This window comes from Gallinula chloropus (assembly GCF_964237585.1).
Source record: "Gallinula chloropus genome assembly, chromosome: 18".
NCBI classification, from domain to species: domain Eukaryota; kingdom Metazoa; phylum Chordata; class Aves; order Gruiformes; family Rallidae; genus Gallinula; species Gallinula chloropus.
Genome location: NC_140103.1, coordinates 9,932,640 through 9,948,379, shown reverse-complemented (window position 1 = coordinate 9,948,379; position 15,740 = coordinate 9,932,640). Strand labels below are relative to the sequence as shown.

The 15,740-nt window shown below is 47.2% G+C and overlaps 1 protein-coding gene across 1 annotated transcript in view; it reads left to right on the top strand.

Moving 5' to 3' along the window:
- The window catches only part of CACNA1B (calcium voltage-gated channel subunit alpha1 B), a gene marked incomplete at both ends in the record, with an annotated part of 300,744 nt that overhangs the window by 159,279 nt on the left and 125,725 nt on the right, over window positions 1–15,740 (top strand). Inside the window, 4 exons of the mRNA XM_084272565.1 lie at window positions 2,826–2,882; window positions 3,617–3,691; window positions 5,688–5,777; window positions 9,557–9,766. Of these exons, the coding sequence (XP_084128691.1) occupies window positions 2,826–2,882; window positions 3,617–3,691; window positions 5,688–5,777; window positions 9,557–9,766 (432 nt within the window). The remainder of the gene's footprint in view (window positions 1–2,825; window positions 2,883–3,616; window positions 3,692–5,687; window positions 5,778–9,556; window positions 9,767–15,740) is intronic.

The following is a 15,740-nucleotide window of genomic DNA, read 5'->3' as shown; positions in this document are numbered from 1 at the left end:
GTTAAATTAGAGTTGTTCTTCCTTCTCTTCCCTAACTTCTGTGGCCTGTTGAACGTGAGTTACTTTTACTTTCAGTACTTTTGAGTCCCATCTCCCCAGCCAAAGAGAAAGAGAAGGGGCATCATGTGCCTCTGCTGCTTTGCCCATTCCCTTCAGCTTGCCAGCTCCTCACTGTAAGGTTCACTTGTATTTCCAGTCCTGTACTGTGCTGTGTGTTGTCAGTACTTAATGACCAGCAATTAATCTCACTGCCCAGACACCTCTCTGCTATCCCAGTGATGCCCCTGCGCCTTTGTTTGGAGGCTGGAAGTTGCTGATCTGACACTGTCTCTTTGTTAAATATGTCTTTTCTTGTAGGAACACTGTTGTTTGGGTCTTGAGGTTTTTTTGCAGGCATCTTGATTCTCATCTTCTGCTCTCAGTGATGGCTGGAGGCAATGCAACTCCTGAGCCTCTGCTTCTGGTTTAAAAATAATAATAATATCCTAGTAATGATGAGTAGTCTGCTGAGCTGTCTCTTTTGCAGGCTTTAAATCCCATGAAAATCCTCCCTGGGGTAGATGGGATCCTTTGGGTTCCCAGATGATGCAGGACAGATGGGAGTGACTATCAAGGGAGAGAACCAGGGAGCGGTGGTCAAGCTTGAGGGAATTGTGTAGGTGAAGCCTCGGCTTGCTTGCTTTTAAGGGAACAGTGAAGCTGAGCCCCAGTGAGGTACTTCTGTGGCCAGAGATATGTTTGGGCCCAAACATAGACAGAATGGACAATGGCCTCAAGTTGGAGCACAGGATGTTCTGCACCAATATGAGGAAGAACTTTTCCCCAGTGAGGGTGAGGGAGCCCTGGGACAGGCTGCCCAGGGGGTGTGGAGTCTCCTTCTCTGGAGAGATTCCAGCCCTGTCTGGACACTGACCTGTGTGACCTGTCCTAGGGACCCTGCTTTGGCAGGAGGTTGGACCTGATGATCTCTCGAGGTCCCTTCCAACCCCTGTGATTCTGTGCTGGGGCTGGCTGAGATCTGTGCTCTGCAGCCACAGCTCGTGCATTGCACTCGCCTGGGTGTAGCCCCTGCACAAGAGCTGCCTGTGTCTGACCTTTGCTAGCTCATTGCAATTCATACCTTTCTCCAGCTGCCCTGGGGAAGATGTCTCCATATCTCAGCCATCCTTTCTACATGTTTTAGGCCACTCTTATTAACTGTTGTTTAACTACTACTGTGTTTTTGCCCCAAAACACCAGTGCAGCTTGTCCCAAGACGAGACGTTTTGGTTACTGAGGTGCCTGTTTGAGAGAGACCTCTCCTGAACTACCAAAAACGCCCATTTCAGTTTTGTGATCTGTTTTACAGGGTCTTGGGGAACACCTGAATTGCCTTGTGGGTTTTTGGAAGGATTTCAAGCGTTTTGAAGTTGTTAGCTCACCTAATGCTCTCTGAGCGCCACTGCTCTCCTTATCCTCTTCCACCTCTCTGGTGCACCAGCTTGCCTCTTCCTATTTTGTTTTCCTCCGATTTTCAAGTCTTCCTCAGTCCTGAATATTATTTTTCAGCCATTTCACTTTGTTGTCTTATTAATGTATCATTCACTCTCTCCCAGATGATTAATAAAGAAATTACATAAGGCTTGTGTGGTAGGGCTGATCCCTCTAGTATTCTCCTAGATGGCTTGCAGCTCCACGCTTTGATGTTTGGCCTGGGGTTTGCTTTTTGTTGTTTATGGGTTTGGTGGGGTTTTGTTTGTTTGGGTTTTGGGTTTATTTTAGTTAGCCTTCTATCTAGAGTAGCTTAAATGGACTTTAAAGCAAATTTAGTGGGAACACAACGTCAGATGATTTAGTAAGATCCCAAGCATCCTATCCTGTCTATACCAGATATGTGAAAGGATTTGTCATTTATAATGATATAGGAAAGTGTGCCGTTTACCAGCTGCCAGCTCACTATTTTCTTTGCCTCAGATTGTCCTCTAGAAGAAAATCCTGACATAATTTTACAACAAGTTAAAATGTGTGGTTCAGGCTGCATGAACTGCATAGTTTCAAGTGTCGGCGCAGTGTGGGGCGTACTGCAAATTGACTTGGGTGATGACATTGGCATTGTGAAACCTCAAGAACTTTGGTTCTTTTTCATGCAAATAAAAATTAATTCATTTGGGTTTTGGTTTTTTTTTTTTCCCTCAGTGTTTTCTGAATTCTTTCTCTGTAGGGAAGTATGAGCTTGCAATTTGGAGGTGAGTTATACAGCAATGGAAGAATAATGGTGGTGGTCTTGCACGTATTGCCAAATCCAAACAGTGCCAGCCAGGACTCCCCCAAGGCTTCTTTGCTCTGGATTTTGTTTGGACAAAGATTTGATTGAATGGATACTTGGTGACATTCTGTCTCCTGGGCTGGAGTCCTGGTCTTGATGGATGGAGAGATAGCAGCAGCATTGGGTGTAGAGCATTATTCACTCTTCAAACAGTGCCTCCAATGTGGCTGGGCATGAGAGACCGTCCTCTGGCTTGTGGAGCACTGTGGTCTTGCTTGGGTCTGAAGGAAGGTTCTTGCTCTCCAGATAGCTGGGCCAAGAAACTGGAATGGGTGATTCATGGGGAAAAGGGCAATCATGGAGGAAATACATTTCTACTGTCTTCCAGTGGTTTGTATGACCTCCTTTCCCTGTGCCAGAGGATAGGAAACGTGGCTCTCTGAGCCATCACTTCCACCGTGAACTTGGTGTAACTGGGTGATACAATGGGGTAAGCTGAGGAACTGCATCCAGCTCAGCTGGGTTGAGAGAGGGAATGTGCTAAATCCGAGGTTGAACCTTACTGTTCTTCCTTTTACAGAGGAGGTTATGCTGGCAGAGGAAGACAAGAACGCAGAAGAGAAATCTCCTCTGGACGGTAGGTCCTTTTGCTGTGTGCTTTTTCCTCCTGTGATCCGTTCACCCGCTGTACCTGACGTGGCTTTCCGTTGTACCCAGGAGGGTGTGAGGAACACGCTCTTGCATGCACTTGGCATAAATCGGGCTCGAGAGTCCCTTTTCCCGTACCGGGTCTTTTTGAGGTTGCAGGTGGACGATTGAGCAGTTATGTGACACACCACACTGGGATGGGGATCTGCCCTTGGGGTCGGTCGGTCCCTATGCTGCCTGTGGGACCGCAGTGTGACAGGGACACCCGCCAGCCTCTGCCGAGCACAGCTAGCCATGTCCTCGCGCAGGTTGTGGTGGGGGTAGGCTTGCAGAGTGGATGCCAGAAGAGAAATGCATTGGCTGAGGGAAGGCAGGGCTCTGAACCAAGGTTTCCAAACGGATTTGACAAAGAGACTAAGACCCCTGTTACTTGTAAGCAGTAAGACATAACAGGGTGTGGTGATCCTATCTTCCGACGTGTGTCCCTAGCGTTGCAGGATGACTGGAGGTACCGAGCTTCGGACGCTGGTGCGGCGAGGCTACGGGGACTGCTCTCCCTGTGCCTCCTGACCCATGAGCTCTTAGGATGCGATAGCCAGTCAAAGTTCAGTTAAAGATTCTTCCCTCTCCCTTTTCTGACCATCTTTCGTCCTCCCATGTCTCCTCCTTTCCCCTCCCCTCCCTTTCCTTCCTCTTTTTTTTTCTCCTCCCATTCACTGTCAGGGAGGGCCGCCTCGGAAGGGCCGATTCAACAAGGCACGGCACCGGCAGAGACTAGCAGCGGCAGCAGCTACAACAGTGAGTGGATTGCAAATCACCAGGGGCTTAGGCGGCACAGCGGGGCAGTGCTTCTCCCCCCAAGCCCCACACGCCCAGGTCACCGGTGATGCTTCCCGGGTGGTTTTGCACCTTGCTCCGAGCCCCCGCGGCTCCTTGGGGCGTCAGATGTCCGGCAGCTAGCCCACCTTGGCCAACCTGGTGACCTGTGCTTGGGGAGGACTCGGGGATGGAAGAGCTGGGGCTGCAGAAGGTCAGGGCTGAGGTGTGCTTGGCAAATCTTCGTGGGTATGTGTCCGTGGGTGTGTGTGCTCTGGGGAAGTTTGTCCGGCACGTGTGTGCAGCCAGGGCTGTTAGTCTTAAGCTGAAATGAGTGTCTGGGAGAGTAGTCCAAAAAGCTGAGTGGTGTAAGCAAACTAGAGGTGGGTACAGGCCATGGAGTAAAGGCTAGGGATACCAAGGCTCCCTCTCTACTAGTAAGTAAGCTGAAGGAGCCCGTCAGCGTTCCCAAACTTGAAGTCAACTGGTGTGGAACAGCCCACATCCATGCTGGTAAACGGCCTTAAGTCTCCAAAACGGGGACATTTCATCCAAGGTGCCTGGTGAGATGCACAACGTAATTGCTAAATACATGCAGAAGTTTTTGAGGAGAGGAGATGAAGAAGGTGGTGCTAAATTCGTGCAGGGGAGTGTTGTAAAACTACTCCCAGGGCTGATTATGTTCCAGTGCTGGGTTGGCCCTGGAGATGCTGGACTGTACTGGAACAGATGCAGCCTGATACCCCAAAAGCTGGTATTGTTGGGACAGAGGAGTCAGCCTACTGCTGGGTGGGGAAGAAAAGAGCAAAAGTGGTTATCTGCAAAAAAAATAGGATCCAGACCACAGGTTCAGAGCATCCTCTCCTCTTTGAGCCTCTCCAAACCTGGGTGATGACTTGGGTGTTTCCGTGAAGCGACCAAAGCACTAACGCTTGCCTGAGCTGCGGAGGACGAAGCGCATCAGTTTCTCTGTCAGGGCAGGGAAATTTGTGTAGGGTGAGGGGATCCTCTTGTACAAACCTTGCCCCCCCTGGGTAGTCGATGCAGAGTGAGTGGGTTTGCTGTGTGTGCCTACTGACCAGTATGTATCACCACACCGTGGGGTGTCTTACTGCTGATAGCAAGCGGTGCTTAGTTACTGTATGTCTTGACGCTGTGGCAAAACTGTATCAACGTCTTTTTTTTCCTGCTGGTTCTCAAGGTTTGCAGGTAGGTGGTCGTGGGCCCAGCACCCACGGTGGGTCTGTGTTGCTGCTCATGCACTGGGAGAACAGTGCAGCCCTCTCCGAGCCTTAAGGCTGTGGTTCTCTTTCCCTGTGGAGTAAAACGGCGCGGCAGCGTTTACCCTCCCTGCAAAAGGCTCTGTGGGACACAGGGTGTTTTCGGAGTGTTAAGAATCCCCCCCCGCCCCACAAGGGAAGGGAATGTAGAGGGATTGTACTCTGTTTTAAGGGTACCATCACTGCTCTGCGGTGGTTGCGTTCGACACAGCGCTCCTGCTGCTCCAGGCATTGCTCTGTGGTAAACGGTATCCAAGCACCATAAGTGCTGACTCCTTAATGGTGCAGGCTGTAAACGGCCTTAATGCTTTTAATGGGTAGAAGCGCTCATCTCATAACCCACTGGGGCTCGGAAAGATTCACTGACCCTGCCCAGCCTTTCTGCTGTGCGAAAAGGTCCAGCAGCCGCCGTGGCTCCCCCACCCTCCCGCGTCTGCTGGGGTGAAGGGTAAGTGTGTGGCCCTGCGCCTGGCAAGCCGTCAGGATCTAGAAGGTTAAATAAATCAAGGACCCTGGCATGGAAGCACGCGGAGGCCCCGCCAGGTTGTAGGTTGTCTGATTTGCTCCGGCTTTACCCCTGTTGGGAGAGCTTTAAGCTGGCCTTGGGAAGTAAACGCTGGCCCTGGAGAGCGAAGGGAGGGGGAGAGAGACTCCGCTCTGAATGCTCACGGGGCGTTTTCTCTTTAATTTGCACACAGTGTTGAAAAGAGCCGCAGTAAAGAAGAGCAAAAACGACCTGATTCATGCAGAAGAAGGTGAGGACCATTTCACAGACATTTGCTCCGTTGGTGAGTACTGGCTTCGCATTCCCCAAGGTTTCGATCTCCACCTAAACTTGTTCATGTCCTATTTCCCCTGAGCGGCTCCTTCGCTCCAGAAGCTGCAGTTCCAAGGAAACCATCACTGCTCCTGCAGCAGCACCCCACTTACCAAAGCAAACAGCTTCGTGGCTTTGCCCACTCCCCCCACACTGCCCCGCTCAGTGGTTGCATGTTGCACCCTTTAATAGAGCCTTGCCAAAACGCTTGGAGAATCTGTGCTGTGTTGGCCACGCTGTGATTCTGCTTGGAACATGCTCATTTATGCTAATGAAGCCCAAATACATCAAAGGATACTGCTGAGCCTCATCTGCTGCAGGGAGGAAGGGAAGTGGACACAGCCACATCTGCCACCAGCACACGGGCTATGTTTTTGCAGCCTTTGCTGTGGGAGATGGTGGGCAGCAGCCCCAGTTCTCACATTCTTGCCTTATGAAAAGGTTTTAATGCAATCCTCCATGTCTTAAAAGCCAGGTATGGAGATAAACACCTGTGTGTGTGCAGTGCCCCAGGTGCCTCTGACGTGGAGCGCAGCATCGTTCACAGCGTAGCGCCGCTGGTGCGAATTCGGTACCCTCAGCTCTGCAGAGTGAGACACTACTGGGCTGGAGAGACGTTGCTCATGCTGCAGTTCACAGAGCCAGATCCCTCTGAGATGCTGAGTGGTGGAGAGGCAGGAGGCAGCTGTGGGGTCTGTGAGGGGAGGCAGGCTCCAAGCACACAGCCCCCGTCTAAGGGGAGCTCTTTGGACATCAGTAGAGAGACCTTTTGATTGTGGGCTTTTACTTGCTGTCTGGGGACACATCTTCCTTTGGAGTTAGCTGGTTTGCTCATTCCTGTCCCTGTTGTTTGAGTCTGTAGTCTGTTTTGCTGCTGAAGCAGCAGATGTTCTCATTATCTTCCAAAGAAATGTCTTGGCACCCCAGTTACCACAAAGCAGCAAATCCTGGATGCAGAAGAGTAGCAACACAAACAGTACATTGGAGAGCACACGTCCACGGATGCTTGCGAGCGCCTCAAATCTCTTTGGAAATTTGGCATTAACATTTTGAGAGATTACAGCTGCTGGTGGGTTGGGTTGTGGGGGTTTTTAATTAGTTTTGATTTCCCCTTTAAATGCAGACCTGGTTGCAGGAAGCAAATGTTGCTTAGCACATTCCTGACACCATCACCTGCTGCTGAACTGCCACTGTCCCCCAGGCTGAGCAGGCTGCAGGCTTTATGGCCCAACTGCTGATGCTCCTCTGAGAGGTTTGCTGCTGAAAGAAGGCAGAACTGCAGGAACCACGTGAATTTTTGTTTTGTTTCATTGGGGGCAGCTCATGTGCCTGTGTGGATAATGAGGAACGGTCATTTTGGGAACATTTGTTCATGGTTGCAATAATTATGAGATCTTTGCATTCACATCCAAGTCCCTCCAGGCTCTGGGCACCCATGCCACGCAAACAGATCTTTGAATTCAGCATTTCAGGTGGCAACGGATGACGGAGCATCTGGACTCGTGGATAATCTGATGCAGAGCTGGGAACTGTCTCAGGAGCATATGGCAGGGAAAATAACAGCAGTGCTCTCCACCTTCTGCGAGTGGTTCACCTACTTAGGAAAAGTGGGTTTGATTTTGATTTGTGAAACAAGGCAGAAAACAAGAACTGGATAAAGCAGCTACTTCTGTGGGCTCCTGAAAAGGCTGAAACTCTGCATAACATAAACAATCGTATCATATGGGCAATTATGCATAAGGAATATGTTTTTGAGAAAAGGGGTTTTTTGGATGGTTTCCTGTAATGTCTTGCTGATGGGAGAGTAAGGACTGTGGAAGAACTAAAAACATAATTATGGAGAGGAACGTGAAGGTGCAGACCAGAGTGGTGGAGACTTCGACAGGTCTCTTGCTGGCCGTTGACTGAATTCAAACACTTGCACTTTAATTCAAACACAAGTACCTCAATGAGCCTTATAATTGCATTATAAAGGCCTGTAGTGATACACACTTCCCAGTGTGTTCTCTGGAGCTGTTCTTAACATTTATTCTATTCCTTCCTCCCAAGTAGATGCTGGCTCCTTCTGGCATCCCACTCTCTGTGCTGTACCAGACACAGGACACTGGCTTGATTGTCAGACAGAGAAGGCTGGAGAAGTGGATGTTTTCTGCAGTTAGATTGGTTTAAATACTGCTGTTTTTCTTTTCTGGAAGATCAGTAGAGAGGGGATTAAAGAGCAGCAGACTGTTCCCATGCAAACCCGAGAGTATGAACCGGCTTTAATATCTGAGAGGTCTTAACCTGCTGAACAGTATCATGGTGTGCTGCAGCCTGTATCTTAACCTGTGCTTCATTTTGTTGTCTTAAAGCAATAGATGAGCAGTATAATTATTATTATTTTTATAAACTGACAGTGGGGGGATCATCAAGCTAACAGAACAGCGGCACACTGAGCTTTTCTGCAAGGAGTTTGCTCAAAGCCTGGCCAGGGCCAGCTCTGTGTGTTGGTGGATGGCCAGCAGCACGAAACGAAGCAGAGAGCTTTCTGTGTACTGGGGAGATGGCACATTGTGGTCTTGTGTACTGTGAGGCTTGGAGAACCCATTGCCATCACATCTGGATGCTTCATCCATTCTATGGGTGCTGCGTTCGGTGTTATTGCAGGATGAAACGGGGTGAGATTCCCACCTCTTGAGAGTGTTGAAATGCAGCCAGCACACTCAGTAATCTGGCTGCTGCAGCCAGAGCACTTTGTTTGTGTAACTCTGTCATCTCCAACAACAGCCCATGCAAGTCTCCTGCTGTCCTGGTGATGGGTCCAAGACAGGACAGTGTGTGTCGTGGTCAGTCCTACCTGCTGGGGGGCTCTTTCCTGCCACGGAGAAGGACAATAGCACTTTGTTTTGCTGCAAGCCACCTTGAGACAAGGTTCAGTAGTGATTTCTGAGGGGTGTCAGCATAGTGTGAAGCAGGTAGTGGCCAGCCTGTGGCAATCACAGTTTGTCCTGCTTGCAACAGCGTCTGTGGCCATGGCAGAGGAACTCCAACAGATGTGTGTGGACTTCTGCCTCATCACTGGTTGGAGATTGCCTTTTCATCCTTAGTTTGAACAGTGTCTGCTACCACAGGGGGAGAGCTTACATCAGAGATCACCTCTTCCGGCAGCTTCCTAGTGTTAAAGCATTTGACTCTTTTCCAGAGTTTCAGACCTGAGTTGAAATGTAGCTGAGATCAGCAGAACAGACACAAACGAGTGGCTGTGCTCCAGATAAGTTGCACAGGGGCAGATTGAGCCCTCTGCTGCAGAAATACATGAGATCAGAAATAAGGAGACTTCTCCCAAATTCAGTAGTGAGGGCTGGGTCTTTGCCCAGTTGAGAGAGCGGGGCAAATAGGGACCAGCTTTCCTGATGCCAGCTACGCAGCTCCAGGAGGATGAGCTCCACGCCATGGGCAGAAATACTGGGCAGCTGAGAACCCAAAAGTCATGAGCTAAACTGTGACAATGAAGATTGCTTCAAAGGGTTAGGAGCACAGTTTCTCTAGGTGGTGGAGCTGGGCATTCACTCAGGAAGTTTTAAAATCTCAGCCTTCATCCATCACGATGCCATTACAAGCGAGGTGCCCTTGCTCAGCCCATGGTCAGTGTGCCCAGCTTTGTGCTCAGCCGTGTTTCTGGTGCTTGGGAGAGGGTCTGTGTGCCCAGGAACAGCCTCCAAGCCTTTCACCTGCTGGGATGTGGTATGGTGACTCTTCTTTCTGTCCCAGGGTCTCCTTTTGCCCGTGCCAGTTTGAAGAGTGGGAAGAATGAGAGCTCGTCCTACTTCAGGAGGAAAGAGAAAATGTTCCGGTTCTTCATCCGGCGCATGGTGAAAGCTCAGAGCTTCTACTGGATCGTCCTCTGCGTGGTCGCCCTCAACACGCTCTGCGTCGCGATGGTGCACTACGACCAGCCGGAGAAGCTCACCACTGCGCTGTGTGAGTACTGAGGACCCCACCTTTCCTATGACAAGGTCTTTGCTTGCTCTGAGCACTGCTGTCACATCCCCCTGAGGGCTGGTTTTTGACTCCCTATGCTCCCCTCAGAGGAGGCAGAAATGCATTCATGAGTAGCTCCAGTAACTCCAGAGTAATCGAGTCATACAATGAAGTAAAAATCCACCAGGACACAATAGTGGTTTGAGATGGGAATCTTGTAGACCAGCAGGAGGATTTATTCTGTGAAAGGCTACATGAAAGGATGGGGAATGGCTCCAATGGTACTTGGGTTAGGCAGCTTTCTGTCTAATCAGAGTCTGCCTAGAGAACTGCAGAATTCACCCACTTTGCAGCTTATCTGCACCCATGGGTGATTTCTGCTGTGGACACAGCCAAAGCTCTGCCAGCTGAGAGGTCCCTGGGATAGCAGCACGTGCAATGTCTGGTGCTACTTGGGAGATGATAATGTCCATCTGTGCTCCCAGAAGCCTACTGTGACTCACTGTGGTTGTGGTTATTATTGTCACGTTCTTTGAAAGGTTGTGACTTTCTGGAAGGTCTTTGTCTTGATAACTGTGTCTTCCTTACAAATGGTGTGTGGTTAGTGGAGTAGATGTCACGGTGCTCTTCTGTGAAAGCATGTGCAGTACTGATGGAAATAATACTGTAATGATGATAATATATTTGTGCCAAGCTTTATTTTAGCTGGTCACCTCTCAGTTAAGGCTTCAGGTAGTCCAGAAGTTAGTTTGTTTTAAAAATCACGTGTTGTTTTTGTCCTATGATGAATAATAAATGGGGGCATCTTTCTGAGCCGCTGCACATCCCAGAGCTACACTGAGGTTGGAGTCTTGTTCACAGAATCTGTTCTAAAACAATATGGAAGGTGAGGGACAGACTCTTTTAGTTTATTTTAATGAAGATTGTGAACTCTGACTCCTGGAAACATGTAGAAATTTGTAAGGTAATAACATGGTGACACTGGAAATGGGGCACTGCAAGTTTTTCTTTCTGAAGGGGAAGGGATGGAGAAGTTGCTTCTGGAAGACAGAGCCATTGCTTCAGCCACTTCTGAGTCTATAAAATAACCAGGGACAAACCTTCTGTTCCATACTTGATATTCAGATGTGGCAATTTCAGAATTTGTTAAATAAAACTTCTGAAGCAAGAGAACAGAAGAATAAAAAGAAACCCAACCAAACCCCCACGAATATTTCAAACAGTCTGACTCAATAATTTGGGCTTAGATTATTAAAGATACTTACCTACTTAATTTTCCTTGATTTCTATATAAATTAGATACTTAAATATTTCTAGCTGCAGATCCTCAGGTCTCACCTTGTTATAAGGAAGCAAACTTTTGAAGTTTTTTTTTACAAACCTAAAAGGTCAAGAACACTGGCTGCTCTGACTTCAAAAAACTCCCTATTAATGTTTCCTGAAATATTTAATACCACCAGGTAACAGGAGCTATAATGAGAAATCCATAAGAAGGACAGGAACTTCTTTCAACTCTGGGTTTTTGGTTTGGGTTTCCACTCCCCCACCCCCCCAGGATTTAGCCTGGAAAGAGAGACAGTCTGTACAGAGAAGTCAGTCTTGCTTATTCATTTCCTGAGTTTAACAGAGGAAATAATAAGCTAGATTGGCGGAGTAATTAGAATTTTGAGGCTTAGGATTTCCTCTAGACTTAGGACTAAATGTCTAGAAAAAACATTGTGAGTCTTTCAACTCCAAAAAAAAAAAAAGATGATTTCAGATTCCCAAACTCAGTTCCAGGAACACCTGGTGTGGTAACTTTAAGAAACCTGTGAGCCAGCAACTTCTACTTCGTGCTCCTATGAGAGCTGGAAGGAATATTTCTGCTGCTTAGAATTGAGGTTCCACCTCCAGGTGGGAAATGTGGAGGACAGAGGTCTCGGGTAGAGTCCTTCCTACCTCAGCTGAAGACAAAAAAAATAGGGAATAGGATTGGGATTAATGTCAGAAAAACTTGGGTAGGGTATTTTAATTTCTTGGTGCTTTGGTATCACCTAGCTAAGAACAAGGGATTCCACTGAGTTATTTTGAAAGGGAAACTCAGAGAAACACCAAAGAACCATGTGTTCTTGGGAGTTAAACCCACTGCATCCCCCAGCTGTAGATGTTTCCCCATGTCTCATCTGCTGTCTGTATGTCTTTGTTTAGAAATGAGGTTGTACCTCCGGGTGGGAAACGTGGAGGACGGAGGTCTCAAGGTAGAGTCCTACCTACCTCAGCTGAAGACAAAAAAATAGGGAATTAATGTCAGAAAAACTTGGATCCCACTGAGTTATTTTTACAGGGAAACTCAGAGAAACCCCAAAGAATGATGTGTTGTTGCTCTGCCATTTACTCGAAGACTTGTGTCCTTGGTCAGTAAGGAAACACTTGGGCAGGTGTTTAACAGATCAGTCTCTTGGATTCACTAAAATTAACATCACTGGCTACAGACAAACACTGCTGGAAAGAACCACTGGGACTGGAAGGTTACAGACAGAACCAGAATATCTGAGGTACTGGAGGTTTTGTGGATGCTCTCACATAGGTATGAGCATCGGGTCTTTAAATGGAGTGGTACAAGTTTAACTACTGTGACATAGAGAATAAAAGCCAAATGTGCAGAATGAAAGGTCATCTTGGAAATGCTAGGAAGTTCTAAATTATTTTTTTTATTCCATCCCCCAAGGATAGTTTTCTCCAAAACCAGAAACAGAGGTGTCATGGGTTCCTTCTGGGGAGGATTGTCTCTGGTCTGTCTTACCCTATAGAGTAATAGAAACTCTGGGAAGAAACCTATTTTAATGCAATTTTAGAACAAAGAACTTCTGAGAACTGGCCACTGAAAAGGCTTACTAGTCCAACCTCCTAAATTCCAAGAGTCCCCTAAGCACCAAACCCTCCCAGCTTTTCAAGATGATGAACTGTGGCATTGTATTCATGCTGTTGGTGATGAACTCAAGGTTTCTGCCTGCTTTCCTAGGGGGTGGCAGAGTTTTCAGAGCAGAATCTTTCTTGCTCAGAATCTTTCATATTGAATGTAGGGAATGTTTTACATCTCGATGTAGGTGGGACTTGGTGTGGACTATTTATTGCAATCATGGTAAGACTGGAATTGGCCACTGTCTTGCTCCTGCGTGCACTGATCTGCAGCCAGGCTGATTAACCCTGTAGTAAACACATCTGTGAACCAGCCTTGATAAGTGCTCCTTAGAAGCCCTGTTCTGCCAAGATCAGTGCACAAATCCATTAGATATAGGGAGAAGATATCACCAAACCAAAGGATTTTAAACAGCTCCTGGAAAGACTTGGCAACTTCCTTTAACTGTAAGAGTGAGAGAGTTTAAAAATGGCTTTAAAGTTAATCCATTGCTGCAGAGAAGCAGGACTTGGCTAGTCTGATATGTAGAGCAAGAGAGAAGTAGCCAGTTTTAATTATGTTGTTTCATGGAAGATGCTTAGAAATGAACTCAGGAGGAGTTTTGTGAACTGTAGCAGCGGGAGAAGAGTGTGGTAAAGTCTGGGAGGATCCACTAAACCCTGAAACTCTACCCAGGCACCTCTAATTCAATTATACCTGTCCCTCCGGGGAAAAGTTTAATTACATTACAAATTAATTTTACTTAAAGAATGGTTGGTAAAAGCCATGGGGTCTGCATTGATTTATTTTTCCCTTGGTCTTTTCTTTTAACTTTTATGTTCTTGAATTGTTCTGATTAGCTTTCTCTGCTTGATATTCCATATTGCTGCAACTGCTCTGGGAAAGGAACTGTAGGAGCTTTAGAAAGTGGCTTGGGATTTCTTTAGTCTTATTGAAAGAGTCAGTGAAAAATCATTTGAATTCTTGGGGTATGATGAGTAACAGGCATGCTTTATGCCCCTGTAATTATCCCCAAATTAGATCAGAGATTTTCCTTCTCTGTATGGAAAGGACTCTAGTGCCAAGTTGCAAAAGTAGTTTTCTCATACTGCATGTGGACACATGGCATGTTCTGCTCACTGGAGCATGGACCTTCAGTTAGAAAAGTCACAGTTCCCTAGGGGTGGATATATTTCATGCTGTCACCCATGATAGTCACCTGTTCGCATTCATTTCCACCGTCGCCAGTATTCTGAGGAAGAAGAGGCTTCTGTCACAAGACAACCCTGTAGTCTACCCTAGAACAGCATCACAAAGTTCTAGCAGCAGCAAAGATACATCTGCAATAAACCACAGCTGGGCACATGGTGGAGGTGCAGCGCCAAGGGGTTTCAGTCAGGGCTGTTCCTCTTCAGCAGACGTTCTCTGGCTTGAGCAGGAGATGCAAACCTGATGTGGCAAAAGCTGAAGGTGTTTTGTGTGTCCTGTGCTGTGCAGGAGGCTGGTAGAGATGGTGCTGCTGGTGATCTCCTTTTCCTAAAGCTGTAGAAGAATGCTGGAGCCAGAGCAATACAGTGTGGGCTTTAGGGACCTGGGTGGGAAGGTTTAGGGGTAGGATCAGTAAGGTTTCACTTGGAGCCCTCTGCTCAGGCAGCCCTTCCCCTCTGTTTGCCCTTCCTGAAGCAGCTCTCTCCATGTTTCTCCAGCTAACACTACAGTGATCCTTAACTTGCTCCTAAATGTATATCTGTCTCAAACCAAGATCCAGAATGTGTGTTTTCTGGTAAACACAACACTGGGCAGCAGTACTTCAGCTGTTATGTCCTGAGCACATCTTCCCGGTGTGCTGTGCAGTGCTGAGCCGTGGCTTTGGTGCAGTTAGGCCTTGCTGATGATACTGTGTTTGCCTATAAAGTAGGCAGCCAGCTCCCTTCAGATGAAAGTATGCAGCATTTGCAAGGAAAAGGCTTTCAGAGCTGAGCATATTTGTTTATGTCTGCTGAACGTTTCACGGCTGCTCTGTGGAAGAGGAGGAAGTTGTACCTTGTTCTCCTCCTGGTTGGTTTAATGTGCGAAGAGGATGAGGAGACAAAACCAAAGCATCAGGCTCGACACCTGCTCCTAATGATGTTTGACTCTGAGATGGGGTGAATGGAATTAATCCATGGGTGATTGACAAAAAAGAGCTGCTAACTATCTAATTCAAACGTATGGGGCAAAAAAGATGCTAGCACAGCCTTTGCCAATAGCAGAAATTTGAAATTAAATAAGAGTATTTGTATCAAACTTCTTTTCCTTAAATCACATTACAAAATGCTTCTGCTTAAGGCAGATTAAATTACATGTGGGGTCTGAATACCAGGAGATCCAAACAATGAAATTGCATTTTCAATTATATGGGCAGGGCCATGTCAGAAGAGATCACGTCTCTGGTCCATTCGTTGGAGAAGCTGATTCATTCTGAGTCGATTCCTTCTGACCATGGAGTTCACTATGTCCATATTTTCCTTGCCTCCATCCCTTTTCCTCACAGCACCACGATTTGTGTAGCATCTGGTACCTGTTAAAACATAGTTACTGGTGCCTCTGAGCTCTGATCTAGGTGGGAGTCATCAGCTCTGGAAGGACAAGTTGGGTGGTTCTTTCACAAACAGCAGGAGAAAGTTGTGTCTTGGATACTCTGAGTTTCTGATTTTTCCTGATAGCTTTTTTTTTTTTTTAAATCAAATATTTATTGATTCTGTTTTGCTTACAGAGGACATTTGGTAGCTTTTTTCTCCTAAGCTATTCTGGTTTTGCGTGTGTGTTTGCAGGATGCACCAGTCCAGTGATGCACTTGATGCCTGGTTTTTGCTCATTCATCTGCTGGATGGGTGACTGAACGTTAATCCTTGTTTCTTTCCTCTTTTTTTTTTTTCCTTCTTCTGAGATGTTCCTAATTGCCTTGGCAAAGTGTGCTGAGATCTGTTGGTGAAAAGTGCAGTAAAAAACACCCTACCTAAAATTTTTGTTACTCTGTGAAAGAATGTGGGAGTACCTGAAATGTCACTCTGACAGGTGAGTCTGGTGGGTGGCAAGAGGATAAGGATCTCCCTG